We start from the raw sequence: 25,413 nt of genomic DNA, 5'->3' as shown, positions 1-25,413 counted from the left end.
CCGTTCCTTGCTTCTCGTCCCTACCAGGCGAAACTAGCACTTATCGTCACCTTAATGCTCGACAGTGGGCTACCATGCTTTAAACCCGACAGCCTTCAGAATTTCCAGGATAGATTTGTGCTAGAGAAAAGCGAGCACGAGGCAGCGCAGCATATGAGAGAGCTGATTCGGAAAAGTTATGCAAGCATGTCTACGGTTGGCTATGATCATTTCCAGCTGTGGACAAATAGCATTCCGTTTTAAGTCGCCCGCATCACAGCCCCTACAGAACATACCTGTTGCTTTTGTGGTTGAAGTTTTCCTATGTTATGGGTGTGTGTGACTATAGATTTTTAGAAATCCAGTCAACGCAAGTTAAGTAAGGTAATTTACGGTTTAACCATCATCGATAGGCGAGGTTGTTACTATAGAAGTATGTACTATACATCTTCAGTTTTGAGGATGACCAAGTGTGAACATAGCACATAAAACGGTTTTTGAGTAATCCCACAATCTTCATTGATCTTGATGGATATATGTATTGCATTAGCTACCTTGTTAACTACTCACCTGATTAGCTCTAAGGTATTAAATTTGGAATAGAAACTCAATAGCAAACTCAATGAGTAGTTTAACTACATGTTAGAAGGCGGCTAGCTGTTCTATTCAGATCAGCTTTCATATTCCGTTTATATACGAAGATCCCCGGGCTCCTTTATAGGCGCCTGTAGAGCCGCCGTCTATCTTGGTAACACGCTTCTTGTATCAATATTGGTATTTGAAGGGTTGTGCCCCATTTATAGCAAGAATTCCACCCCGTGCAAATGAGGTTGCCAATTGATCATTCCAAGTGTAATATCAGAGTTGGTTTTGACGTTGTGCTAGATCATGAGCCATATCTACGTAAGTCAAGTATGTAAGGCGATATCAGTGCTGTAGCTACCTACTCATTGATATCATGTACGGAGCAACTTCAGATAAAACAAGGAATATAAGCGCCAAAAAGATAAGGGATAAGAGGTAACAAGAAATCGAAGCAAAAGTAATGGTAGTCGAAAATAAAACGAAGCAACTTCCCGACACCAGAAAAATCCCAGAAGAACCGTTAAAGAGAAGGACCGGGAAAACATCCATCGCTCATGTCGATTCGAATTCAGAACAGTGTGGAGAGAGTTGCATGTCCCATACTTCGACACATATCCTTAAAAACTGTCAAACTTAATAATACTCGGGGAGAAGAATATCAACAAAACCAACTGCGTCCACCCAGCATGACAAATTTTAGTAAAAGCGGGCAGGTCCATTGTTGCCCGACTCTCCATGTTCGTAAATAGCTTGTAACCCCTAGTAGAGTTGGGGGTGCGACGTTAGCAATCGTAGATAGTAACTTTAAATCGGGTTATGCATAAAGTTGCAAGGCTTGAACGCTTTAGATGTAATATTGGATTTAGTCCATAAAATCGGCTCTCAAAATCTTCTCCTGGAAGTAATCAGGTTTCGGGCGAGATCGGGGCTGGGGCTGCTTCGCCTGTTCCATACGCTCAGGCGGCGGGGCTTCCATCGTTGCAACAGAAGCCGAACGCTGATGGACCATCCCAGAATGCGGCATAGTTGGAGAAGTGGGAGGGAAATTTCCAACTGACGGGGCGCGCTCGGCCCTGATCCTCAAAGATTCGGCCCAGTTAAAGCCTTCCCCTAGTTGACGATAAGATGATGGGTTAGATTTAACATTCTGGAAGAGATTATGCGAGGTACTTGCGCTGAGTGCAACTCCATCGCCATTAGACGACGTGCTACCAAACAGCGATGATGAGCGAGTTCTCGAAGGTTGTGACCTTCCCAGGGAGTGATATGTACCATTTGAATTCCCACGTAGCGCCTGCGTCCCAAACGAAACGCGGCGGGCAAAAGGGGTTGCCGGGGCCGTCATGGGGGAAGATTCTCCCTCTGGCTCCTCCACAACAGCCTGCTCAATGGTGGGAGAAGTCGACATTACAGAGCTTGAGACGCTGCCCCGACGCATAGCAGGAGGCCCAAAAGGATGCACTTGTGTTGGAGAGCCGGAAAGGCCGAGTGTATTGAGGGACATTCGACGCTGATGTTGCTGGCCAGGGGCGTTGGCGATACCACTGGTGTAGATCGGTCGCGGCTGCGAGCTTGGGGTTGGCGGAACAGCATTGCCCTGCCTCTGGAAAAGCTCAGTGAAGGACGAACGCCGCCGCCGGGGGCTTTGTGGAGAGGGGGGGGAATTTGATTCGTGAGCCATCACGCCTAGGTGAGTGGAGTTTCTTGTAATCCAGGAAGTGAAAACGAGGTTGGAATAGTATGGTTGGAGGATTCGAGGGCGGAGAAGAGAAATTCAAGAACAGTCAAGTTTCAATGGGTATGCTGGGACTTTCCACGCAGCACAGTCTCACGGATTCAGCCAAGATCACCAGCTTGTCTTCCAAGCTCTTGAAATTCTTCAAGAGCTGGGGTCGACAAAGCTGTTATCCCATTCTGCGGTGAACGACGTGGTGAGCTTGTCCGACCCAATGATGGCTCAAAAGCCCAATGGGTACCAATTGAATTGCCAAAGGTCAAGGGTGGCAACTAGCAGAAGCTCGCTTGCGGGGTTGGCGGCGAGAGCATCCAATGACGACGAAGGAGGTGTCGATGAACAGCGAGCAATGCAGGCAAATGGGCACCCGGTCAGATTTCGAATGCAAAGAGATGGAGAATTCGCAGAATGTGACACAAGGAGTATGGAAAGCAGGCTGCAAAAGAGCGGGAGAAGCTGTGAAGGTTGAGGTTGAGGATGGGGGATGGGGGAAGATGGATATGCCGTCGAGCGGGTTTGCGGAGCTCCAACCACGACTTACCTAAGCCAGTAAGCCTATTCGCCATTGGCGCATGTGAAACGGTATCACGATACCGCGGTCTTTGCTGCGCGGACAAAGCAAGAAGCTGGCTGGTACTAGCGCCGTACAAGCTCCTTTTCCCCGGATTCGGCGTTTTTGTGGGGAATCTTGGCGTTTCAATTCGTCAGCGGAGCCGCTAGACTGGTTCTGGCTTAGTGCCTAGATAAAGCTTGTGATTGGCTGTTCCAAGTATCAGCAGTTGAGTCAGCAGCACTGTCACGTGGAGCTGTTTCCAGATCTAGACATTTGATCAGAAGGTCCTGGAGCTCAGCAGGAGGAGCTGGCAGTGTTTTCCATTTATTATTAGTATCAATACATTAGCAGGCGCTTTACAACGATATCCACACCAACTCGGCTTACAAGGTCTGTTCTAACCCATACATGAACATAGGAAACGCTGCTTTGTGGAGAATCAGACTGGGTATTGGTAAGAAGAGAAGAATAATAAGAGATAGAAGGTCGACGCTCTTACGATCAGTCGCCTCCATCCAAGATTAAAAAAGCGTAGTATGACGAAAAGAAACCCCAGTGCAAAGAGCCCAAAGATACCTTCCGAGTCCATCACATGTGCAAGCCCTGTTCCATCCCTGCCCAGGCCATTTCATCTCCAGATATCATATGCAGTCATAGTCATTATCGTTTTCGGCAACACTCTTGGTACGAGAAGCCCTTCGACTGGAAAAGATGATTAGCTCCCAAACGAAGTCACTTTTCCTGCGAATCGAGCCCCGGCGCTTCCCCGTTTATGCAATTTTTCCCGCTCCTTTGTATTCATCTCAGCAGGAGACGGAGACATCACGCTGTTCGTTCCGCTTCCAAAGTCACGGATTGTTGGTAACGCGCTGATGGTATCGCCGCCTCCAGCGATTGCCGTCGTCATGCCGCTTCCGACGACCCGTCCCGTTCGCTGGTTAACGTATAGTTGCGCAGCAGGTGACAGTGGTATTGCCGGCATTTCAATAGGAATCTCCGCTCCGTTTTGAACCAAAAGTTCCGCAATCGGGAAAGGTATTGCTTTTATGCCCGTCGGGGGTTGCGGAGCCGATTTTGCGCGGTTCGAGAGGGAAGTCGTCGAAGATGCTGGAGACGCAGGATCAGCTGCCGCCAACGCCAAAAACACGGCATGGGTGTGTCGTGACCGGTCCGTAGCATTCAGATTCGCCCCTAACGCGATTCCATAAAGTACGCCTTGAATCTCATTTTGTTTGATAGATGCGAGGAGCGTCTCATCCGCTGTGCCATAGCGTGAAAGTGTAGAAGATAGTGGACGAATATAGGCTCTCTCGGCATACTTGGCGGTGATGAACTTTAGTCGTTGGTCGCGAGTCGATTGCGCTGTTGGCCTCAGCGCTGGATTCAACATGGCCTCCCATATCATGTTGCTGACACGATTTCCAATCTGCAGCAAGATTTCCACAATGTCATTAGAAAAGGAGTGGATATCCAGTGTGAGAGAACGGATTTTGGAAATATGAGTCCCAAGGGATCTGTGAATACCACTGCATTCAATGCAGAGAACAATGCCCAGGTTAATGGAAACCCATTCAACCTTAGATGACGAACCACAGTCTGCGCACCAATTATTCCCCTGATCCGCATCGCGGATAAGCTGGAGAAGCTTAGATGGGATTATCCTCGTAACTGCTGTCATTTCGAACGTAACTTGGGCGAGCGCCAACAGTGGTTCTCCGGCTTACGTTGCTCGTGTTGGACGAAGTGGTCTTTCCCGCTAATGCAGATCCGATGGTCTTATGGATTCCTCCATCAGAAGCCGGAGGTGGAGGGGCGCCTCGACCAGACTCCACTGCAGTCTGCAGAGCGTTGTTAATCGCCGTAATCCAGTTCCTCATGTCCTCCTCAGATGTAGCTTGGTAAATTCTCTTGAATTGTGGTGTGATCACTTCAAAACAGAATCGTCGCTCTGCATTCCGGGCCTCGCGAACGGATGCCATCCGGAGGTCGATAGGCTCCATGTGTAGATCCAGCTTTTGTTTCCAATTGCTGTATTCAGAAAGCTTTCCTTGATCCAAGACAATCCAAAACCTATTCAAAAAATGGTTAGCCTTTACAAAGTGAAATCACGAAAGAAGCGCTCACTTATGCCAAGCCTGTTTGTTTATCCCCTTTGGGTCAATATGAGAACCAGGTCGCGACAGCGCCCACAGCAGTCCTTCTTTCTTTTGCTGGGAGTGCGCTTTTTCCGAATTAGCAGTAGCTGAATGATCCCGCTCTTCCATATCCCGGATTCCCTTGAATCGATTTTGTCCCGAAGGGCTCAGCGTACCTCCCGCAACATTGGAAGAGGATGTGAACGAGGGTCGATTTCCAGTAAGCCCCTTCCCTTGAGAGCCGGTACTATCTGCACGGCCAAGTTCCGAATCGGAAGTATAAGGAGCTGTATTTGGTGCGACGGGCGGCCCACTGCTACCTTCAGGCTCAATGTATTTTTTGCTGCTCTGCTCCAAAGCCCTTCGCTTTTCTTCACGCTCAGTTCGCTGAAATTGAAACTCCTTATCCGCTTCCGAAACCTCATGTATCAGGGCCTCTAACTGTGGGAGCATTTCCTCAACTTTCTTCGCCGTGGAAAGGTAACTTTGGGCTTGGGTATTCGCGTATTTGGTAAGATAGGACAATACTTCTTGCTCTTTGCGTCCGCCATGAAGATCTTGCATAAAGGAGGAATAATCGAACCGTTTCAGCTCGAAAAGTCTTCTTTTCGACTGGTACTTCGAATCGCTCTCGGCTCGCTTTTTCTCCTTGAGGGAATCCTGGCGTTGTCCTAGATAGCGTCCCACATAAGCATAATAATCTCTGCTTTCGTCTTCAAACTCCTTTTTCTTCGACTCGGCTTGCTTAATATCGTTGTTGTACAATCGACTGAGTGGGTCGATGATGAGCTTTTGTAGATTTGTGGAGTTTTGCTGCTCCCAAACGAGTATTTCTTTCGCGATTTTGTCAAAATAATGTTCCAAAGCCGGTTGAATTGCGTTCGCGTTCGAGGTCGATGCTTCATTCAGAGCAAAAAGAAATGCACCAACAGATTCATTGTACGCCACTTGCCGTTGATGCACTGCTTCGGCCTTTTTCAAGAGCTTTTTCATCTTGGCCCTCATGTTTCCTGTCTTTTGTTCAAGGGCTTTCATCGTAGCACGGAATAGTGGGCCGTCCTCGACTGCGCTCATATCCTCCCCTGGGCGTTGACAAATCTCCAACTTCACAGGGACCGTGGGTGCTGTGGCATTGGGGAAAACCTCGACATTTTCTATTGGCGACGGGGGCGCGTTCACGTCGCCATAACCCTCCACTTCACTCATTCTTGAAATAACTGACTGAGAGGAAACGTTGCGATTTCGTGGTGGAACGGCTAGCTCGAACCGCGGTGATGTTATAATCGGGCTTGATAGGGGTCGGGTAGCATTCTGAACCCAAAAGGTAAAGGTCGCAAGTGTGTTCAATCTGTTTGTGCGCTCATCGTAGTCCAGAAAACTACAGCAGTTCTTCCATCCGCCCCCTCTATCTTCAGCACGTTTCGGTGGTTTCCACTTCCAAGTCCAGTCAAACTGCACGGAAGGACTCCCTCCTGTCGAAAAGGTACCGACATGCTGAACGTTTGAATTATTCTGCAGGTTCGGATTCGCGTGAAACTCTCGGGTGATCAAGTTGTCTAACTCTTTCGAGTTCGAGGCATGCGCGAAGGTAACACCCTTCAGAGTTGTATCGACGGCTTCGGGTAGTGTGGTTGCGACACCGTTTACAGTAGATGTAGTAACTGAGGAAATCTGGGTTTGTCGAATAATAAATGTAAACTTGAATGTTAATTCATCTTCATTTGTTAGGCGCAAGAGGAAAGTAGGTGTTGTGTTGCTTGTCACAGAGTCCGGATCCTACGCGCAGGAAACAAGTTAGCACTGTGAGGGCTTCCGGAAACGCATCGCGCAGGTGGAATGATCTCATAATGACATACAAGAACAAATTCAATCGGGGTGTCATCGCCAGGGTCTCTCTTTACTGTAACGCGGGTTGCGGGGAAGGAGTTAGGACTGGCGTTAAGAATCCCATGGCCACGATAATTTGTGATTGTGAGGGAAGCTATTGTTACTGTATAAGAAAGAGAATAACAGTCAGCTCGAGAATAGGATGGCCCAAAATATTGCAAGATGAACTGGCAACTTACATTTCACTTGATCTTTGAGATACAGGACCGCGGGGTCATCAGGCCTGCTACTCACATTCCCCATATTGGCATCTGCAACTAAGTCCTCAGTGGCCTAGTGAGAATATAGGCATGCCAGTGATAGACGGCAGCAGGTACCGAGGGGAATGTAAAGGAAAGACTCTGGTAGGGCAGTGGAGTTTGATGTTTGTATCTGGCTGCAGTGTCAATTTGAAGCGTCACAAGCTTCAAGCAGAGCGACGCGTTCCAGACAAATTAGCCAACTTAATCTGCAGAAAGTAAAAAGTAGTTAACTAATTGATAAGAAACAACCCGGGTGGACCTGATCACAAAAAGCAACGCCACTGACAGGAATCCGCCCTGCAAATGTTAGATGTTTGTTATGGATTGAGTATGTTTTGAAGGAGAAAGCGCTTGAACAAGGCAGGGTGTTGCTGAGCAGGTTAAATGTGCTTGTCCCTGACCCTTGTTGACTAAAGTTTCACATCACGAGATTGGAATTCAACAGGCTCCAGTCATTCCCAAGTCATCTGGTCGATTTCACACAGCTATTGGAGTGACAAGTGCTTGAATTTACACGCCGTTGAACACTGCCTGCTTGATTACGATTCTCTCTCCGCCACCAGCAGTTGACTAGACTGACTACCTAGTTATGTGCCACATCCCACTTGTGGATTTTTAACATTAGACACTGATACTAAAACGATACAGAGTTGGATATCTAGCTATGGAAGAGGAAATGCTTGATCATTGTCCTGAGAACAAGTTTACTAAAAGCTCGAAAGATCACAAAAAAAAAGGATGCTTGAATTTTGTGGACCTGCGTCGTAACTTCGAAATAGAAGCGGCTAGAGAGTTTCTGGAAATCAGATGCTGGAGCCCGAGACGCCTAAACCACATAGATTATGATATGTGTCCATGATCTGCTCAAGAGACTCATATAAACCCGAGCGAGGCGCCTGAGCAGTCCACTGGTTTGCAAGACCCTTAGTTGGAGTAATTACCAGTCATTTGAGGATTGAGATGTTTAGTGCGGGTTAGGATGCTTCTGCCCTTGTTGCGGGATCGTTTCCATTCATAGGTAAAGTGTGACTTTGTCTCCGTGCAATTGGAGGACGATCAACATGGCCAGTCACCACCCATTCCTTGTATCTCGCTTTGGGGTCCATCACCCAGTGCAACCTTTGGGAGAGTGGGCTCCTGTGTTTCGGTACTTGAGTCGCGCGATGCTCGAGTTCTTCCTCGTCTGAGCTAGAAAGTGATGATCCTGACGAACTTAGTCGTCGTTGTAAATATGCCATATGCCGACCAGTCGCTTTCTTGCGCTCCCTCTGCTCCTCTTTCAATTTACCCATCTTCTCCGCATCTTTTTGGCAATCAAGGGTGGTCACCTTAAGCCCCGGGAGATTCTTCTCCATAAATTCTTTCAACAATGGTAGTAAATCGGCATTTGGGCGGTATGTGCCACTATCATTGTCGATTATGAGTTCATAGTCGGCTGGGTCAGTCGACACAACGACAAGATCTCCGGCCTCGTTACCGTTTGCCACCGAATCAAGATCTGCATCGAGTCCATCAAGCGCGAGCGGGTTGACGGTCTTTCTTTTGTGTGGATGTTGGTGATGGTGATGGTGACGGTGGTGAATTGGGCGGATGAAAAACTCCCCGGAATAAGCGATATAGATCGAGACGTTACTGTGCATGGTGTGCTTGCTCAGCAAGTCAATTCCAAACTCTTTCCCTGTTTCGGTAAATCGCCATTGTCCGTCCCAAGTGAGAACGTAAGTGAAGATCCTGCCACCTTGGGTCATAGGTGTACGAATTCGAGAAACTGCTGCGTAAGTTCAACGCACGGCGAGGGAAATGAGCCGTGGGTGGTGGATCGGTCAAAAGTATAGATTCTGGCGTGTTGATGATGGAGTGCATGGTTGAGAAGACGACCACGGATACTTCGAGCATTGAACATCCCGGCAACAAAGGGTTTGAATTCGACATATCGATGGTAAAGTTTCGACGGCACTGGCCCTGCCAGTTGGATTTGAATGGCTTGAAAACTGCAGGGAACGCATTAGTAGTTTCCACATGAGGGCCCTTCTTGGGGTTGATACGTACTTGTACCTGGTCGTGGGCTTGTTGCCTGTCGACGACTGGACGGAATCTTTGGTCCCAACCAGCCTCCCAATCATGGGGGAGAAATGGCGGGTCCAGTGATTCGGCCCAACTGTATAGATTTGGCCTCCTTTATCTCCTGGGGTTTTACCCAGACACTCAACGCTCACAATAAGCTCCCCCTTTGAACTGAAATTCTTGGAAACAGTTGCGGCGATGGACCGCAATAGATACGCCCTATTACTTCCGGTCTTTTTCCGGACCTTAAAATGCTGCTCCTTGAAACCGCTCCAGTGCTCATCGATACTGTCCGCATCAATATAAGCTGTGCCCAACCTGTCATCGTGATCGGCCGAATCCTCGTCATATACGCGGCATTTTAAATTGAACCCGGATGCCGGGACATTGGCCACGATCCACTCGCAGTTCCAAACGGGGTTGATGTCCTTTCTGACAGTAGGAGTCCGAAAAGTCAAGTCGGGATCCTGTTTATGCCGACGCGGCAGAGCCGTGCCCAGAATCATCAATACATAGGGGTCTGAGGATAAAGAGCTAAAATCCCCCAGCGGGAGATTTTGCGCCCGGTGGACTGTGAATTTGAGGGTAAAGCCGGGCGGGGCGCTGGGGATTGGCGTGTCATCGAATCCGCCGGCAGGGCCTTTGGAGCTGTGGCTCATGATTTTCTCCGCAACAGATGTGCTCTCATGGCCGTTGTGCGCAGTCTGACTCCCATTTTGCTGGGTCGAAGCCATTAGTTGGGGGGTTTCTGTCAATGCTGACGTAGGAGGCTGTCAAAATAAGCAGGGGCAAACAGAAGCCAAGAGATGTGTTCATGGAGGCAGAATCAGAGGTCAAAGGCACAACGAGCGACGGGGCCAGCTATATGAGAAGTTTGAGCGCGCAATCCACTGCCTGAACACGTCTGCGGCCGTAAAGGATGCGCGCACTTTTCCCATCTTGTGAACGAGTGCAAGGACTCAAGTCGGACTTGCCCAGCTGGGAATAACAGTGCAAGCGGGGCTTCAGCCACACCAGCCATTGGTCAAGCCTCAAACGCTCTGGTCACCTGAAAAGCTTAGCCTGAGTGGAGCCCTGCTGGGCGACCAATCAGCAGCGGTTGCGTTCGTCAGTGGAGTGTGTGGCTGGTGACACGAGCAGCCTGACAGTACGTGACAATACGTCGTTGAGCTCCAATTCTACCAATCGGAGGCCTTGGTTCGGAGCTAGCCGGTGGGCCCTCGACACAAGCCACGTAAGGTGCTGTGAGCGAGAGGATTTGAGCCACCATCTGTTTTCGGAGGGAAGAATGGGAACGACGGCGGCTTGAAAATAGAAACAACATATAAGTCATGAACCCTGGCCTCGAGTATGACACTTGTATGGCATTGATTTCTCAGATAGATAACAAACTGCTCCACATTCATATCGACGTGCACATCTTAACCCAGTAACTACTCCCTCACTATGTCCCTGAACCAAGACTGAAGCCGCCTGACCCGTCATATCCGATATCGAATGAGAATCAACGCCAACGCTGCCCTAAATGTGCATCTGGATTTCCTGAAGGTTGCATTGACCATGGCCCCCCTAACATGGTGCCTTTCGCCTGTCATCACTTAGTTTCCACGGAACAGGAATTCCATGTCTTCTGGCGTCAGTTTCTCCAGCGCTTCGCTTTGATCCTTGTTAATAGTGCCATTTATCATATTCGCTTTTTTCTCCTGGAGCAACACCATCCGAGACTCGACAGAGTCTTCAATGCAAAGCTTCGTAATCACACACGGCCGACGCTGCCCGATACGGTGACACCGATCCGCACTCTGCCACTCAGCCGCGGGGTTCCACCACCTACTTTAGTGAGTATGTTGAGCTGTAAAAGAAGGGGACGGAGAGGGGGACTCGACTTACGGGTCAACAATGAATACCCGTGATGCTTCCGTCAGGTTGAGCGCAACACCTCCAGCCTTGAGAGACACGAGGAAGACTTCCACGTCGACATTGTTCATAAAATAATCAATCGACTTCTGGCGTTGGACAGGCGTCATGCTGCCATCGAGCATAACTGTGCTAATCCCAGCCCGATGAAGTCGCCATTCGACGAGCTGTAGCATTGACGTGAATTGTGAGAAGACAATGGATTTGTGAGTTTGTTTCTTGCTTCGCAATTTGTAGAGATCATAGACCAGCATCTCGATCTTCGTTGACGAGGTCCAATCCTCCATCTTAATACGATTGATGATTGAATTCTTTTTAACTTCACCTTCTTCTTGTTCGATATCCGGTTGTTCAAAGTCAATTGAAAGCGGTATATGGCATCGAGGGCAATCTGGCTCTCCGCGCGATTCAAATGACTGGATATACTCCTTCGCGCATTGACGGCAGAATTCGTGTTTACAACGAGAGCGAATGGCCTCCTCGGCGGGCTCATCACAGATGCTGCAAACCAAAACGTTCTGGCCTCCTTCCGCATGTTTCTTCAAAATTAGATCGGGGTGATTCGCCACTTGGCGCATTTGCATAATGAGACCGAAAATGTTTGCATAATTGTTCAGCATGACCCCACGGCTGACATATGTGTCGAATTGCCTGGCACTGTTAGTCATGATGCTGCTAGAAAAGTCCCGTTCGATTTCGCCAAAGAATTCGTTATGGATTTCAACCCTGAAGCAAGTTATTAAGTTGTCCCGTATATTAGTATTTCTGAATGCGTACCTCTTCGGCGGCAGCTCCATTGACGCTGTATGGTCTTTTTTCACGCGTCTAAGCATGATTCTATCGGTGATGTGTCGTAACTTAGCAAGCGCAGCTTTTCGCTTTAGAGGCAGTCCAGGCATCGAAACTAGAGCAAGCCAGTTAGGGACGCGATTGATATCACAGGGGAGAGTCGCCTTACTGGGATTGAGAATTTCTTGATTGAATACGGAAACATGATCGAAGCCCTACCTAGTATCAATATACCTGCTGATATAGACTTCTAAATTCTGATATTGACTTACGTATGTTTGCAGTGAACACAGCGTTTGAGCTCGTCTTGGGACCAATGCAGTTCTTCACACGGGCATCGTTTGCAAAAATAACAAGCAAAAGGCTTGACATCGAGGAAACGCAAAAGTGAGAAGAATTCACCGATCCGATTTTGGACAGGTGTGCCCGACAGACACCATTTATAATTAGCTTTTAAAGCAAAGCAGGCTCTGGCTACACTGGTGGTACGTTGCTGGGTCCGGATCATTAGCTGAAAGGTAGGGCGGGACGGTAGGATCGGATTCATACCTTGATATTATGTGCTTCGTCTAGGATAAGACGATGAAAGTGGATGGAATGGATGATGCCTGAGTTCTGTTAGCCATACTTGGGGCGGTTTTCCCCAAGGGTTAACGACTTACTATCTTCCTTCACAAGACCTTTGCCGCGAGTCCACCCCTTCACTTCTTTGCGATGCATTGACTCAAGGCCAGAATCTAACGTTGGGTTAGATCATTGGTCTTTTGGCGTAGCAAACTGAATGGAAAGGGAGCATACAGGATATCATAATGATATCATAAGATTTCAGCTCCTTCACGGTGATGTTTTTCACCTTGGAGTTGGACCCATGATAGATGAAAACCTTTAATTTACCGTCGGTATACGACTAGGCGTAGAAGTTTAGCTTTGGCCAGAAGAGCGAGAGGATGGTTTGCAAACCTTGATTTCAGACTGCCACTGCATGAGCGCAACAGGCGGGACGACCACCAGGGACGGAACCCCAACAGGATAATCAGACATCAAGAGTGAAACGGCTTGAATAGTTTTGCCCATTCCCATTTCATCTCCAAGGAGGCCTCCTTTCCACTGCGACTGCTCCTGTTGCTTCATCCAACTCAGTCCTTCAAGTTGAAATGGTTTGAGCTTCCGAGAAATACCCGCAGGTTGTGGCGCCGGGGCAGGAGTAATAATTGGAATGTTTTGTAGGTCTTCCCACATCGTAGCAACATTCGGATGTTGTTCTTCGAGCTTCTTTCGCTCCCTTTCGGCCTATAAGATGGTTAATAACGCATTTGACAGTCAATAAAGAATAAGCATTGAGCCTTTACCCGTGTAAGTCGTTTCGGTCGAAATCTCGAGTGCCGCGGAAGTAGAGAAAAGAACGCAGCAGAATCCGAATTCTCAGAGTCAGAGCCAAAGCCACCGCCTAAAGACAGGCGGTCTTCGGGGCTGTCGGAATCGTCATAGTTGTAGAAGTCATAGTAATCATCATCATTCAGCAGCCCCTCGGGGTCAGTAATAAAACCGTCGTCAAGTTCTAAGTAAGACTCTAAACCATGGGACACATTTTGACGATCTCTAGCCGATTTACTTTTAATAATAAGGTCAGATTCAGTTGTGGGAATTGAGTTTCGGGGAGGAGACATGGGGCGCTTGTCCATGTTTTGACGGGCTGAAAGTCCAAAGCTGATATCTTCCAGCTCGTCGTAATCTCCATCGGTGGAGTTTTCAACCCTTCTCCGGTTAGTAGGAGGTTTAAACGTCTTTCTTCTTTTGATATCGTGCTCCTCTCCATATTCCTCCGCTTGCAAAGCCAAGGCTAAGCGGGCGTCGGTGCTTTCGGTGAGAGACTCTTGCACAGTTAGCTCTGCAGCATTCCTTTTGCGGCCAGATCTAAGACCAAACGAGCTGTTTTGTAGCTCCAATGCACGGGCTGATGCGCTGACCCTTTTCGGGCGTCTAGAAGGCATGCTATCGGACTCGATAGGTGTAGGGAGTGTAGTTGTTGCTGGTGTATTATACACATTCGAATTGCTCTGGGCACTTTCACTTTCCGACATTGCTGCTGGTGAACTGATAGACGAAACGGTCATTTTTGGTATCTCAACAGCAACGGCCCGAATCCTGGAGGATCTTCGGGGATTCAGGGACTGTCCATCGAGGCTGGGTACTGCCATTGGGTTTTGGTCGACAGGGCTAGGACGGACACGGTCCCTTGGGGCTGCTTTTGGCGTTTTTCCTACAACGTCGCGAGGGTCAGAATTGGTATCCAGCTGGAGGTTTGGATCCGCGAGTGTGATAAATACCTTTTCTTGGGGCCATGTTTCTGGATGGTTGTGGAATCAGGCTCTGAAGTGCTTTTCCCAATCAGATTTTTCTCAGTGTTGGACGGAACTCTCCAGGTTGATGACGGAAACTAAGAACAGAAATGGTCCTGAATGACAAGATCTCCAAGGAAAAATTCTTTCACAAGAACATTGACGAGTGAGACCCTCATTGGCATCCTTGGACCTTCAGAGAACTTAAGAGTACATTTCCAGGCCTTGCCTGACAAATCTCTCTCAGGGGGCTCTGAGATTCGCGAGCCAATGATTGCCGGTTTGCAGTGAAAGAAACCTCCTAGTGAGAAAGCGAAGGACGACCGAGGCGTTGGCAATCCAATCAGTGGTGGTTTGGCAGGCTGCTGCCTTGTCGGCGTCGTTCTCAGACCAACGCGTGGCCTGAAATTTCGGAACACGCTGCGCGCGATCACGTGGTGCAGAATCCAATTAAGGAAGCCGACTTTGAGACGACGAGGCTTTGAGGGCTGCTCAGATTTGATTGTCTTCACCATTCGCGGGGTGAGGTGACGGATTTGCTGAGCTCTGTCACTCGACAATGTATGAAAAGCCCGTTTTGTGTGGATAATGGTGCCGATATCTGAGATTGGGTCTTGCTGACCAGCGATGAATAGGGCGAACAATACACGATCAAGGAGGAATATACAGGGGCCGTATGTATTTTGCGATGAATGCCATTTTACAAAGTATTGAAGGCTTACTCGATATATAGTCATTCGGCTTTAACTGACTTCCTTGCGGTGAGCCTTTTTCGCTCCATCTTCTATTATATCCAATGAACATAAGCTAACCGCATTTGCCAACTGGATAGTCACATAACATTTCCGCTGCCGCAATTCGTGACAGTTATCGCCGGCGCGTGGAGACGGCAGCTCAGCAAGATGAAGTAGAAAACAGCGTTGATGCGCCTGATCCGGAAGAGGAGGATTCGGTGTATGAGGAGATTGAGGCTACGAGGAAACGGACGCGCAAGACTACCGCGGCCGCCAAAGCCAAAGCCAAGAAGAAGAGTAAGCGGTCTGCCGATCAGGGAGACAGTGAGGATGACGACGAGCTTCTGGGGAAAATGATGTACCAGAAGAAAAAGTCAGTGCCAGGGCAGCTAGCAAACTGCGAGAACTGCAGTAAACGGTTCACTGTCACGCCGTATAGCAAGACTGGCCCTGCCGGTGGGCTGCTCTGCACGCAATGTTCCAAACAACAGACAGCGGAAGAAAAGAAGGCGAAAGGAAAGACCCTCAAACCCTCGAAAAGGGGGCGTCGTCAGAACAATAGCAATCTGCTGGACGGTATCGCACAGCGTGGGGCATTCAGCTTGTTGGAAATGTGCATCAAGGTATGGAATTTCTGACTGCGCGAGGCGCTCCTCGAACCTCGTTTGTTAACATCAGAATAGAAAGTGGCGGACAATATCCATGGCATTGAAGAGTTCGGGGACCTACCACAGACCCTTCTTCATCGGCTGAGCCAGATTCTTTCAAAGAGGCGCGCGATGACCCCGAGAACATTGGGTCTTTTCCTCCACAGCGATGCTACCAGCATTGACATCTATGATTGCGCCAGTGGGTTCTACGCTTTGCTTCACTTGAAAAGCAATCGGTGTGCTAACAGGACGTGCAGAACTTGAAACAGAAGATTTCGAGAAAATATTCGCCTTTATGCCATATCTTGAAAAGGTCAACCTCCGCTGTGCCAGCCAGATCAAAGATTCGACCTTGGAATACATCATGGGCCGAGAGTCACATATCAAGCAGTTGCACCTTGATTCGTGCAACCTTGTATCCGATGGATGCTGGCAGAAGCTCTTCCAAACCTGCGGAAACAAACTGGAGAGCTTGAGACTCTCAAATCTGGATTGCTCCGTCGGGGATGAAACTATCGGGCTCATGGTCCAGAATTGCCCTAATCTCCGTCGATTGAAGCTCCGGGAATGTTGGAAACCCGGAAACGAGTCGCTGAAGTCGATTTCCACGTTGGCCAAACTCGAGCATCTTTCCTTGGATTTGATGCAGGAAACCGAGTCAGAAAGCATCACGCAGCTCATCCAAAAGGTCGGGGCCAAACTGCAGACGTTGTCGTTGCGGGGGTTCAAGAATGCAAACGATGAGACGTTGGCCACGATCCGCGAGCAATGCCGGCGGTTGACCAAATTCCGATTTACAAACAATTCTACCTGCACCGACAAGGGTTACGCGCATCTGTTTACGGAGTGGCAGACTCCACCGCTATCTTTTGTTGACCTCAGCGGAGCGCGCCACATCGATAACGCAATGCCGGACGGACTAGAGGAGCCCGTTGGCCTTGCTTCGGAAGGGTTCAAAGCATTGATGCAGCATTCGGGCGACGGGATCGAGAGGCTCAACATCAGCTCGTGCAGGCACGTGTCGTTTGACGCTTTGGCTTCCGTGTTCGACGGAAAGCAGAGGTATGGCAAGCTCAAGGAGCTGGACATCTCGTTCCAGACAAAGGCGGATGATTTCTTGGTCAATTGCATTTTCAAGAGCTGCCCGGCGTTGACCAAGGTGATTGCATTTGCATGCTTCAACATCCGCAACCCGCAAGTGCCCGCGGGGGTTGCGCTGATTGGCGGGGTCAAGGCGCACAATTCGATTGCGGTTGAGGATGGCCTGGCAGGTTGAAGGGGACGGTGGAGGGTGGGGGTACGGGATGAGAGCGTAGTTATTAAATACGACTTGCTTCAGTCTACTTGGGGTGCGCCCTGTTGTCGCGCTGGGTACCTGGCAGGCGTGTGTGCTGTGTGTATGATAATGCCAAGAGCAATGAAATGAAACATGACCGATCAGTGCTTGACGTGCTTGACCTCGATGGCCCGCAGTGCTCGCCGTTCTGTATGCTGCCGCACTGTGACGTCCAGTCGTGAAAAACGCTTAACCGGGCTGGCGCTGTGTAACTCGACTCTGAGCAGCGCGAGACGCCGCTGTCTCTACTGGCCGTGCGTTTTGGGCTGCTCGGCAGGAATTTCCGCACGTGAGGTGGTCTCGACCGCGATTGGTGGCTGCTGGACGATTGGCTGGCTGGGCCTGACGGGCATCTTCAACAGCGTCTCTGTGCGATGCCAGGGCAGGTTCTAGAAAACACGAGAGGCAAATGGGGTCATGCAGTGAGCAGTCCTGCGCTGGTGTCACAGAGTGAGGGTGTGAATATCCGTGACTTTGGATGCGGCGTCACCGGGCTGTCACAGTCAACGAAGCCATCTGGCGCTGAGAGGTCGATAATTTGCAGAGCTCGCCACCGATCGTGGAGTTAAGCCAGCCCGCCCGGCTGACCCTGACACGCCAATCGGTTTGGGCTATTAGTTAACTAGTTAACCAGAGAACCCTCACTACCCAACCCGGGGGTTTCTGTGCTGTTCTGCTCTCACTGTGTTTGGCATCCTCTGGCTTCTGATGATTGCTCTCGTTGTTTTGAAGGGAATGGCGTCTTGATTGTTATACAATCTCTCCACCACCAGCACATCCGTAACCAAGTCTGTTAGTTACATAGCTATCAATCCATCTCTTGTCCTTCTCTTCCCTGCTCTTGCATTGCGTTGGCGATTTTTTTTTTCCAGCCAGGTTCACCACTTTCTTAGCCACTCCAGGCCCCGGACTGAAGACTAGCCCTCTTGCTCTCTCTTCTCTGACTCTTTCACGACAAAGCAGCCCTATTTCTATCTTTTATTTTTAATCAATCAATCAATCAATAATAATCTTAATCCTCACTTGCTCTCGACACTCTCTGCTGTTACCGCCGCCTCCAGCACTGGCTCCTGTCTTAGAGTCGAGCTCTGCAAGGTTCACATCGTCCTCCAGCCGAGTCAACTTCGCTTCTCCTGGTCCCGTCGCTCGGCTCCCCTTTTCCATCCCTCTCGCTAATATCATCAGCTTCTGGCGGTGTTTGGGAAAATTGGGCTCATCTCCACACCCTTGCAAGGTACGTCTGGCCTGAACTTCGTCGTCTCTGCTTGTTCCTGCTCCACCCTCCCGAGGCATCGAGGAGAATCGCCTGTCTTTTGTTTTCTTGCATTGCAGCAGGCCAACAATGTCGCCTGATTTCTCGAGGTTTCTCCTTTTGAACCCTTGCAGCCTCTGCGTTCTCTCTCCCTGCCCTCCCCCAACAACCTCCCATCTCTGTTGTCTCCTCGCGTTCCCGCGCACAACTCGCTAAGCATTCGTTTCTGACCTCAGCCAGCGTCGAACTTCTAATAGTCGTCTCCCCTTCTTGCGCCCTATATGTCCTCATAGCTCGTGCTTGGACTATCCCGTTGACAGCTTCAGCAATTCGGGTGAGACACGTTGTGCGGGTCGGAATTTTTGGACCACCCCCTGGCTTGGTTCCTTGGTTCGCCCATTGCGTTTAAAGCTTCCTGACTGCCCCAAACCATCCTCTGTGAACACAAATCTCCTTCTCCATGCCGATTAAACTCCCCAAGGGTTTTGCGCGTCGAAAGTCATCTGGAAATGCTTTGGAAGAAGTACAGCCTCCCGTGGAACCCTCCTTTCGTGTCTTCGAGCGCCCACACGGACCCAGCAAGTCGTTTGATGGCAGCAGCGCCCTGCAGCGTATGAGCGGAAGCCACAGGGAAGCCTCACTGGACGATCCTTATCCAGACAATATATTTGCAGGCATTGAAAGACCGTCCACCGGCAGCCAATATGTTCCCGATCCCCAACCAGCAAGAACCCGCGCGGGCAAGCTGACCGGCTCAACTGGGAGCGGAGGAACCAACAATTCCTCCTCTACCGGCAGACTGTACGACAGCTCCTCCTCAGCCAAGTTTAGCTCGTCTTCCACCTTGCCCTCGGACAATTCCACCCACGACATCACCGTTCCTCCAATTCCCGAATCATCCTTTGCGTCGGCACTACGCGCCGCTGGAAGGACCTTTTCCTTTGGCACCAAACCACCAAAGATTGTACCACCGAATCAGACTACGCCGCGCCAGTCTCACTCCATGGCTAGGGAACGCGCAATGACGGCCAGCACCACCAGCACGGCCACTCCCCCAAGATTGCTAGAATCCGATCTAAACCTCGGTTCATCCGATGACTTTTTCGAACATTTTTGCGGGTCTCGACAGCCGGAAAACCCAGCTTCAAGAAGCAAATTCTTCTAGTTCCGCGTCGAATGTATGACTCTCCTTACGTCCCGCCTCGCTTCTTTTTAACTATCCGCTAATCACATTGTTAATTCTAATAGCTCCCCTCTTCTGAGCGGCCGCAAGTACCTCCCAAAGGGAAACATCCAAATGGCTCGTCCCTGTTATCTCCCATTCGTATCGATCGGCCTTCAAACTCGATCCCCACACCATCTCCAAGTGATAGCCAGACTTCAAGAGACGGGTTGATGGGGTCAGCCTCCCCCGAAGGGAGGACGTCCACATCCTCTAATAATTCTCATCATAATACAGTCCGATTTTCCGACGAAAGGAACAGGAATGTAAACGAATACAGCCACCTCGGAGGAAGGAACTTAACCTCGAACACAAACGCCAGCTACACCAATGGCTCCCTCAGTTCGAGCAATGCAACCCTGACGCCAAACAGACCCCCAATGCCAACCTTTATGGTTGAGAGTCCTCGGGCGCCTGCCGACCCTGAAGTGTCGTCCATGTATGGCAGCGATAAAGACTTTACTACCGTCCCACTCAATCATCGGGCTCCGCAGTCCATGTCGAGCATAAGGCCCATTGGATCCAAGCAAAACGAGCAGTCCCTGTGCGCCGAAGCCAGTCTAGCTGCTCGTTATGAGGAAGTTGCCATGAAGAACGACGAAAAGCCGAAGAAGGTAATGACACCAGCCCAGTTTGAACGGTATCGAGAGCAGCAAGAATTGACCAGGCAACAAAACAATGATTCTGATTCCGACTCCTCGGATCATGAGAGCGAAGAGGAGGAGGATGAGGCAGAGAAGAAGCGCCAGGCAGCTAATCAGAGGAAAAAGCAAGAGGCTCATCTTTCAGTGTATAGACAACAAATGATGAAGATTACAGGAGAACAAATGAAGGTACCTAACCTCGAAACGAAACGCGAGAGCCTGGAAGCCGCTACCCCGCCAGCAAACGCCAACCGTCAATCAGTATTGATTCCAGAGCCCACTCCCAATGCGAAGAGCACTGATGGCGATGACGACGATGATGTACCTCTTGCTATTCTCGCCGCTCATGGATTTCCAAGCAGGAATCGGCCTCCCTCGCAACTAATGACCTCGAGTTCCAATCCAAACCTTCGGTCTTCTTACATAGCAAGCCCGCCCTCGGTTGTAGGCGAGTTGCCGCCAAAACGCAAAACTCTCCCGGTTTTCGCGCGAAACCTTCCTCAAGATCCATATTACGGTGCAGGCCTTGTCAACCAGCCGCAGAGGGAGTCCCTCGCTCTCGGGGGCGGTACGCCATCCGTCCATGGTGGACAAACCCCCGCGATGCCACCCGGCGGCCTGGTAGGAATGATAGCGAACGAGGAGCGCGCAAGAGCGATGAGAAGAGGGAGCCCTAACGCTCATGTGAGCTTCGATATGCCCAACACCACGTCAGCAATGAATCAATTAAACCTGGGGGGCATGAGTTCTGGTCTTATTTCACAGATTGGAGCACCTCACAATGCGCCAGCCCCTCCTGATCAGAGCCAAATCCAACTCACACAAACAGATGACCCAAATGATGCAAATGCAGATTCAGTGGATGCAACAAATGATGCAGATGCAAAGTCTGCAACTTCAACCTATGCAAATGACCAATCCAAATCTCTTGCAGCCTCCTGGGCCAAACCAGCGTCCTATGTCCATGTTATCAAACCTCAATGCATTTCAACCTGGTCCACCTCAGGTAGATCAGAGAACACTGAGTATGCTTGACCCGTCCACTTCGCAATGGAACCGGCAGTCCGCATTCTTACCACCTACCCATGATATGAGCCAAATTGGCAATATGGTCCCATGGGTGCTCCAGGCTACGCTCCTTCTGTGGCGCCTTCAGAACGGAGCAATGTAGGCACAGCCTCGAGGTATCGCCCTGTGTCTACTGTACCATTGGCTCAGAACAGGCGTTCATCGACTTTCACGTCATCTACACCTCGCCCATGGTCAAACGATGCGCGGTCCTCCACATTTGCATCCTTAAGCCCGCAACCCAGACCAAACCCCTTGACCACCACGCCTAGACCAACAAGTGGCTTGGTTTTGTCGGCAAAAAATGTCGACGACGATGACGATGATGACGAAGGCTGGGCGGAGATGGCCAAAGCCAGAGAGAAGAAAAAGAACGGATGGCGTTTCAAAAAGGGGGCATCTACGATTGGTGACTTGTTCCATGGAAAACAGCTTTAGGAAATTTGTTCTTGGTAATTGTGGACTGGAAGATAATCTTATCACTGAACATTGTGCGATCCTATCAACGACCCAAAAAGGGAAATGAGAGAAAAAGGCAAGACTTGAGTTAAATTTTTTTCTTTTCCTTTTTCTTTTGAAATAATACATATGCTGCTGAGTTGGGAACAGTGCCTTTTTCCTGTATTTACGTGCCTGCTTTTTATGTCTACATTTTGAGCCTATTTGGATTTGCTGAGGAATATGGTCTTGTTTTAATGTCGTTTCCGTTTTGCATAGAGATATTGGGTTTCGTAGTGTTATGCACCTAATGTATGTACATCTTTTTAATCTATACATACTCCTGCCGGCGAAATACAGGTTCAAAAGGGCTACCTAGCTCAAAAACGTGAGAGTGCCTCAGATCTATGAACCATTGCGCCTTGCGCATGACCATTATTAAGTTGCATCAAAGGTGAAGCACACCTCCATAGTACAAGTCTTGATTGTAAACTCGCGCATAAAATGGCGACTTGATACTGCATCAAGTCATACTGGATCTCGGCAATATTCTCGTAGTTTGACTCAGAACATCGTCAACAATCTTGCCCGCCGAAACGACCTCCTTTACTAGTCCCACGCCGGTGCCTGCATACGTCGTCATTCGGCCAGTGGGACCCCATCCATCGTCGCCCTTTTTCATCTCAATCCCGTACAGTCTTTGATTCTCCTCGTCGGACATGCCTTTCTCTGCATCGTTATAACTTTCGTTGAGCACGCCACGCCCGTCATACTCCTCGGGCCACTTGTTTATCCCCCGCACGCGATCGTACACGGTTGTCCTCCCGGTGACGATCCCCCCGTCTTGCACGCGGAGAATCTCCTTTCTATATCCCGACGCGATATTCGCTTCCTCGCAGGCCAGAAACCTCGTGCCCATGGTTATGCCCTCGGCGCCTAGACACAACGCCGCAGCCATACCACGACCGTCGACGATCCCCCCCGCCGCGATGAGCGGGGTGTTTCCAAAACCCTCGGCGTCAAGCGCATCTTTCACTTCGGGGAGAAGCGAGATGATGCTCGCAGACTGCTTAAGACCGTGTCCGCCGGCATCAGAGCCTTGGACGACGAGCACATCCGGTTTGACAGAGCGGGCGATGTTCAGGGCATCTGCGACGTTTCCAATCTGTACCCATACCTTCGTCTTGCCATGCGTTACGGAACGGACTTGCTTGGCCCACTGACTGTATAATTCCTCCGTGGGGCGTGCAGCCCCAAACAACCATACTGCCGCGGGAATATATTTTGCAATCAGCGGGATCGCCTGGCTGATATCCGCGCCCCAGTTCAGAAATCCGACCCCGACAGGCAATATGTCCTTGTCGGCACCGGTAAAATCTGGCTTGTCGACTTGGCACTGACGGACCAACTGCACGGCGTTTTGAAAGTTGGCCTCGAGATCCGCCATGTCGAAGCCGGCCGCTAGGAACCCCAAACCGCCGGCGCGAGACACTGCAACGGCCAGGGGGGCGAGCGCGATGCGCAGCATTGGCGCGCTGGTGACGAGAGGGGTCCTGGTCCATGGGTAGGCTGCTGTGAGCGCGGTTCGAGCGGCTATTGAAGCCATGATCGTGAATTGCTATGTGGTGGTTTCGCTGCTTATTAGTCCTTTTGTAGAGGTCGTTCTCTCCCTCGGGTGGGGTTTGAGTAATGGGATATTTGTAGTAGAAGCGGAAAGTCTAGTTACGCCATTAGTAGAATTGGGGATGGGTCTCGCGTTTGGTCCGAAGTGACGGGAGAGACATTTCTTCTCAGCGGGCACCTTCCGGACGGCGAGCTAGTTGGATGTCGGACAAAGTCCTGCTGCTCACAGCAGCAACAGGTGATGACTGATTAATAATGAAGCCTCCGGAGCAGCGCCCTCAAAATTGAATGCCGCGTTCTGCTGGGCCATCACGGCGGTTAAGTTACCGTGTTCGATGCGGTCTCGATCCGGGGAGTGGGATTACGTAAGCAGCATGTCCGCCACGCTCTTCGCTGGAGTTGATTCTGGCTTGAAGGCGATGAAATTTTGATATCATCGGCTTCTTCTTCGTCCACACGGTTCCTTGCCGTCTCAGTTGATACGAGTAGTGCTGCGCACTTTTCGCATCACAGTATCCCTCTCGAGATACTCGTATTCCCAGGATATCTTTTCTTTGATACCCCATTCCAGAGCCCTGCATTATTGGGGCAGGAGGAAGCTCCGAATATTCGACCCTGTATACTTGCTTCGTTGTGGGAGCACAAGCTATACATCTCCCCCAGGCTGCTCTATTGTCCCTTTTAATTCTCCTGTTAGAGTCCACAGAAGGCCTCTTACCTCCCACAGTACCCTTGCCTCTGGCTCCTTGTTTTCCTTTTAACCAACTCTCACATATTCCTATTTATCTTTTGGGTATTGTAATCTCCTTTTGGATTCAAGATGAATGCACCTGATAGGTAAGGAGCCTTTTTTCAATTTTGGTTGCTGCAAGATAATCATGGGGTTGGATTGTTAAGACCCAAACCTGTTGAGCTCGTTATGGAAGTCTTTAGCCGGAGCGGCCTGGTCTGCTTACAATGTTGCGTTGCCGCCGCGCACGTTCGAACCTGTTGTTGATTTCGGCCCTTTCTGTGCACGCCTTCCTCCCTTGCGATGTTTCTGGCAACTGTCATTTCTGCATATTTGACTGCCTTTTGACCTGCTCCTTGCCATACCTTTGTCCCAGACCTTTATATCGTCTTGTTGAGTCCTCTTCTTGTCCGCGCTGTTGATATTTCGCAGCCATGGTGGCCGACGAGCGAAACCCTTCCCGTTTTTATGCCGATAACACCGGGGCAAGTTATCGCCAGAACCCTTGTAGGACCAAGGTTCGCCCGGTGAAAGACTTGGTTAACACGTTAGATTCTTCTGTCCCCATGTTGCTTCGACTACCTTACTTTTCACCTTTGTCACCCTCGTTGATGTGCTTTGGGCCTGTACTTCTGCGAACGCGTTTTATTGATTAGATGCTGAACTTGCCTTGATGGCTAGATTTGAATCTTTTGTTCTCGGCCCCGGCGAGAAGAAGGTCGAGATGGAGCCCGATACCCGTAAGTCCTATCCTTGCTTCCACACTGTTTTTGCAGCGGGATAACCAACACTATCAACTGCCGTTGCCAGGTCTCCCTTCCACCGCGATCTTCACCTTCAACAAGGAGGATCACACTCTTGGAAATCTGATTCGCTCCCAGCTTCTTAAGAGCCAACATGTCCAATTTGCCGGATACAAGGTACGTCCTGGGCGACCGATGCCGTCAGTTCGCGCTAATAAATGGGCAGGTTCCACATCCACTTGTGCACAAGTTCATGCTTCGCGTTCAGACCGATGGCACCATCACTCCAAAAGATGCCGTTCTCACTGCCTGCCATGAGCTTGTCAAGGACCTCGGTACCCTCAGCCGCGAGTTTACAAAGGAATTCGAACTACGGAAGATGGCCAGCACCGCGCCCCAGCAGCAGAATGCCCAGAATGGAGTTTGAACTACTTCTACCCTGATTCAAATTGTGGAACGGCCAGACGGAATAATCACGGCGCAATGCGGATTTGGTAGCTATTAGTTGATGAAAGGCGTTGAGTTGCATGGCTGTGTGGGTTCTGATTCTGATGGTCCGTTTGTTTATCTCTGGATCTCATGTTCGATCCGATTATGTAAAATAACACCGAAAAATGACGATTCGAGTTGCTTTTCGGAAAATATCTACTGCCATAAGTAGGCTTCAATGTAGTGATATGGATGCCAGCCAACTATGCCAAATGCGGCCTAGTGTCTCACCGACAGCCGCCGCCCGCCGCCCGTGTTG

The 25,413-nt window shown here is 49.9% G+C and overlaps 9 protein-coding genes across 9 annotated transcripts; 4 read left to right on the top strand and 5 right to left on the bottom strand.

The window, feature by feature from the left end:
* Window positions 1-1,426: 1,426 nt before the first annotated feature.
* UREG_07801 (uncharacterized protein) lies at window positions 1,427-2,245 on the bottom strand (the record flags this gene model as incomplete). The annotated part of the gene is made up of 1 exon (XM_002582982.1): window positions 1,427-2,245. One exon carries the CDS (start codon window positions 2,243-2,245, stop codon window positions 1,427-1,429), a length of 819 nt encoding a protein of 272 aa, XP_002583028.1.
* Window positions 2,246-2,516: 271 nt separating this feature from the next.
* UREG_07800 (uncharacterized protein) lies at window positions 2,517-2,768 on the top strand (the record flags this gene model as incomplete). Its single annotated transcript, XM_002582981.1, has 1 exon — window positions 2,517-2,768. The coding sequence occupies one exon, from the start codon at window positions 2,517-2,519 to the stop codon at window positions 2,766-2,768; it is 252 nt and encodes an 83-aa protein (XP_002583027.1).
* Window positions 2,769-3,567: 799 nt separating this feature from the next.
* On the bottom strand, window positions 3,568-7,117 carry UREG_07799 (uncharacterized protein; the record flags this gene model as incomplete). The annotated part of the gene is made up of 5 exons (XM_002582980.1): window positions 3,568-4,467; window positions 4,577-4,922; window positions 4,977-6,763; window positions 6,844-6,968; window positions 7,054-7,117. 5 exons carry the CDS (start codon window positions 7,115-7,117, stop codon window positions 3,568-3,570), a joined length of 3,222 nt encoding a protein of 1,073 aa, XP_002583026.1.
* Window positions 7,118-8,090: 973 nt separating this feature from the next.
* On the bottom strand, window positions 8,091-9,914 carry UREG_07798 (uncharacterized protein; the record flags this gene model as incomplete). Its single annotated transcript, XM_002582979.1, has 3 exons — window positions 8,091-8,884; window positions 9,004-9,107; window positions 9,166-9,914. 3 exons carry the CDS (start codon window positions 9,912-9,914, stop codon window positions 8,091-8,093), a joined length of 1,647 nt encoding a protein of 548 aa, XP_002583025.1.
* Window positions 9,915-10,778: 864 nt separating this feature from the next.
* On the bottom strand, window positions 10,779-14,229 carry UREG_07797 (DNA repair protein RAD16; the record flags this gene model as incomplete). Its single annotated transcript, XM_002582978.1, has 10 exons — window positions 10,779-11,010; window positions 11,071-11,748; window positions 11,875-11,934; window positions 12,159-12,379; window positions 12,436-12,494; window positions 12,549-12,623; window positions 12,685-12,793; window positions 12,847-13,176; window positions 13,236-14,146; window positions 14,214-14,229. The coding sequence occupies 10 exons, from the start codon at window positions 14,227-14,229 to the stop codon at window positions 10,779-10,781; spliced, it is 2,691 nt and encodes an 896-aa protein (XP_002583024.1).
* Window positions 14,230-14,784: 555 nt separating this feature from the next.
* UREG_07796 (uncharacterized protein) lies at window positions 14,785-16,885 on the top strand (the record flags this gene model as incomplete). The annotated part of the gene is made up of 5 exons (XM_002582977.1): window positions 14,785-14,804; window positions 14,861-14,903; window positions 15,058-15,582; window positions 15,643-15,808; window positions 15,867-16,885. The coding sequence occupies 5 exons, from the start codon at window positions 14,785-14,787 to the stop codon at window positions 16,883-16,885; spliced, it is 1,773 nt and encodes a 590-aa protein (XP_002583023.1).
* Window positions 16,886-18,657: 1,772 nt separating this feature from the next.
* On the top strand, window positions 18,658-21,098 carry UREG_07795 (uncharacterized protein; the record flags this gene model as incomplete). Its single annotated transcript, XM_002582976.1, has 2 exons — window positions 18,658-19,282; window positions 19,471-21,098. The coding sequence occupies 2 exons, from the start codon at window positions 18,658-18,660 to the stop codon at window positions 21,096-21,098; spliced, it is 2,253 nt and encodes a 750-aa protein (XP_002583022.1).
* A 994-nt stretch (window positions 21,099-22,092) lies between these two features.
* UREG_07794 (uncharacterized protein) lies at window positions 22,093-24,245 on the bottom strand (the record flags this gene model as incomplete). Its single annotated transcript, XM_002582975.1, has 4 exons — window positions 22,093-22,734; window positions 22,837-23,187; window positions 23,558-23,838; window positions 24,149-24,245. The coding sequence occupies 4 exons, from the start codon at window positions 24,243-24,245 to the stop codon at window positions 22,093-22,095; spliced, it is 1,371 nt and encodes a 456-aa protein (XP_002583021.1).
* Window positions 24,246-24,595: 350 nt separating this feature from the next.
* Window positions 24,596-25,092, top strand: UREG_07793 (DNA-directed RNA polymerase II 13.3 kDa polypeptide; the record flags this gene model as incomplete). Its single annotated transcript, XM_002582974.1, has 3 exons — window positions 24,596-24,662; window positions 24,733-24,842; window positions 24,892-25,092. 3 exons carry the CDS (start codon window positions 24,596-24,598, stop codon window positions 25,090-25,092), a joined length of 378 nt encoding a protein of 125 aa, XP_002583020.1.
* Window positions 25,093-25,413: the final 321 nt, after the last annotated feature.

The sequence above is a fragment of the Uncinocarpus reesii genome, genomic scaffold (assembly GCF_000003515.1).
Source record: "Uncinocarpus reesii 1704 scaffold_5 genomic scaffold, whole genome shotgun sequence".
NCBI classification, from domain to species: Eukaryota; Fungi; Ascomycota; class Eurotiomycetes; order Onygenales; family Onygenaceae; genus Uncinocarpus; species Uncinocarpus reesii.
Note: the sequence above shows the minus strand (reverse complement) of the source record. Positions and strands in the feature narration are given on the sequence as shown.